We start from the raw sequence: 2,705 nt of genomic DNA, 5'->3' as shown, positions 1-2,705 counted from the left end.
AAAGAGGAAGCGTAAAATTGATCCGTGTATGGATTCAGCTATAGAGAAGAAAGTAGGTATGGCACCGCGAGACGATCCGCATTCGTCCCTTTACTCGGGCCTCACGACGGGGGAGATCCTCCACAGCCTAGTGAATCTGCACCTTCTAGATTCCGATTCTGTCATAGATCTCGCGACCCGTGTTCTCGGGTCCCCGAGGATTATGGGCCACCCGTTGGTGCGGGCGCCCGTATTCCGGGCGATCCGCGCCTTGCCCTTCTCTCACTTCTGTGCTGGAGAGGACCTCTCGGAGGCCTCGGCCACCCTCTCCCGCCTCTGGCACCGCCTCGGCCTCCAAGGCATCCTCAATTTCGCGCTCGAAGACTCGCCCGATGACGCCTCCTGTGATGCCAATCTCCATGTCTTCTTGGACACGATTCGACAGACCCGGGAGCTACCCGACGAATCAGTAAGTAGTTTTCTTTGCATATATTATGTACATGTCGATCGTCACGGTCCGATACTACTATGCATTTGTTCTTCTTCGTTTTTCGTTGTTTTTTTGCATATTATGTATGTTTCCTCTCGGTCCCATGCTACCCATGCTACTAGGCGTTTGTTCTTCTTTTTTCCTGTTTTTTTGCATATTTAATATATTGGTAGCTAGATCTATCTAGGCATTGGGGATCTCAGAGCCCCACGTGTACATAATGTCCTACGGAGTCCCACATATAATGTCCTATCTGACCACCAGAGTGTGGGAACTTGCTTGTTTACATGGGTTTTCGGTGGGGGGTTGTGCCCTTTTTGTAGGTGAGCTTTGCATGTGTTAAGATCACGGCCATATGCCCCGTCCCCCTTCTCGAACGCGTTAGTACCCTCCTCCGATGGAAGCACATCCACCCCAAGTTCCAGTTGGATTGGCAAGGTGACACTTTACCCATCTTGGCACCCGAAAGCCACATGTTGTTCGATACCAAGGATCAACCCATGCCGTTAACACCCGATGAAGAGAAATCCTTGTCCTTGGCAGAGCATCGGCTATGGCAACTTTGTGAAGAGTCTCGGAATGTCGGCGTCCCTCTTCTTGTCGATGCCGAATATCTGACGGTTCAACCTGCCATAGACTACTTGACGTATAAGGCGTCTCTTGCTTTCAATGCTCATGGTGATGGAGGGACATTGGTCTATGGCACGGTGCAGGCGTATCTAAAGGATTCGTTCGCACGGATCAAGCTTGCAATGGATGAAGCTGCGAAAAGAAATGTGCCTTTGGGGATAAAGCTTGTTCGAGGTGCTTATATAGTTCGAGAGACTGCCCTTGCCTCAGCTCTCGGATTGCCCTCTCCTATCCATGCTTGCATTCAAGATACACACAAGTGTTATGATAAGAGCGCCTCTTTCCTCCTCGAAAGCGCACTGGCCAACAAAGGGCGTGTGGTATTGGCAACACATAACATGGAGTCGGGTACTAAAAAAATGATAGTTTTTGGATGACTTTTGTGCTATGTTTTTGTTATAGGGTTAATGATGTCTCAATGAATTACAAGTGTTATATGTTTGATGAATCGTAAATTTCAAAATTCATTTGCTAGTTGCAAATGAAGAGTAAATATCGAGAAAATGGAACTCTTTAACATTTTGTTAGAAAAAAATGATGACAAGGATTAGATTCCATGGAGTCCTTTTGGCTTACCCATGGCTCTATTAGTATGAAAAAAAAACCATGTTAAAGAGGCAAAACACAAAATTAATTGTAGCACTCTTTCCAAGTTCGCATATTTTTTTAAACTTACAAAAAAGAGATGAAGAGTCTTACACATATGCATGTGTGTATCTTATATCGGAAGAGATTTATAAGCTTCCAATAACATTCTTTTAACCCTATAGGAAAGGTAGCAGCCAACAAAGCAATGGAGTTGGGTCTTGTGAACAGGGATCCACGTTTGCAATTTGGACAAATAAAAGGGATGGCGGATGGGTTATCTTTATCTTTGGTTCGTGCCGGATTTCGGGTTAGCAAGTACTTGGCATTCGGACCTATTGCTCGAGTTGTGCCTTACCTCATCAGGCGAGCAGAAGAAAATCGAGGAGTAGTAAGAAACACCGCGCTAGATCGACTACATCTTAGGTGGGGATGCTTTTTGTTGTGAATAAAATCTGAAGTTTTGTTTTTGTTATATTCTATATGACTCTACTAATGCTTGTTAATGAAAACAAAAATGCAGGCAAGAGTTATTGCGACGTTTTGTGAAATTACGATGAATACCTTGATTTGAGGCACTAATGATATGATGACATGGAGAATGAGAGAGGCACTAGAAGTGTATAATGTTCCATTTCAATCGCAAATTAAATTAAAATATGTATGCTTTAATGCATGTCATGGAATCATTGTTATATTATTACTTTTGATCGATGTTGTGGTCCATTAGCAACAAGTTCTCTCTCACTCACCACAGATTAAATAATTCTTTTAAAGTCTCGGACGATTACTCCCAACTAGTGTAATTGTATCCAATGGAAATGTTCATCAATTTTTGTATTATTAACAACTTCAAATTATTCCAAACAATATGTTTTCATAACTCTCAAGACTTTGATCCTTTATTTTTTAATAGGGTCTTGGAAACCTCAAAATATGGTTGAAGAGGGATTGGCTTGTTGGCTTGAAAAGTTTCGATGGATACTAGGTTTTGATGTTAGGGAAGGGTGGCATATGCACA

The 2,705-nt window shown here is 43.1% G+C and overlaps 1 protein-coding gene across 1 annotated transcript; it reads left to right on the top strand.

Annotated features, from left to right (window-relative positions):
• Positions 1–2,392, top strand: LOC147858692 (proline dehydrogenase 1, mitochondrial-like). Its single transcript, XM_087326328.1, has 4 exons — positions 1–448; positions 793–1,447; positions 1,870–2,110; positions 2,208–2,392. Exons 1-4 carry the CDS (start codon positions 29–31, stop codon positions 2,242–2,244), a joined length of 1,353 nt encoding a protein of 450 aa, XP_087182454.1. The 5' UTR covers positions 1–28; the 3' UTR covers positions 2,245–2,392.
• Positions 2,393–2,705: the final 313 nt, after the last annotated feature.

This window comes from Azolla caroliniana, unplaced genomic scaffold, assembly GCF_043228905.1.
Source record: "Azolla caroliniana isolate FFs.n. ecotype wild unplaced genomic scaffold, voAzoCaro1.0.p SCAF_10, whole genome shotgun sequence".
Lineage (NCBI taxonomy): Eukaryota > Viridiplantae > Streptophyta > Polypodiopsida > Salviniales > Salviniaceae > Azolla > Azolla caroliniana.
Note: the sequence above shows the minus strand (reverse complement) of the source record. Positions and strands in the feature narration are given on the sequence as shown.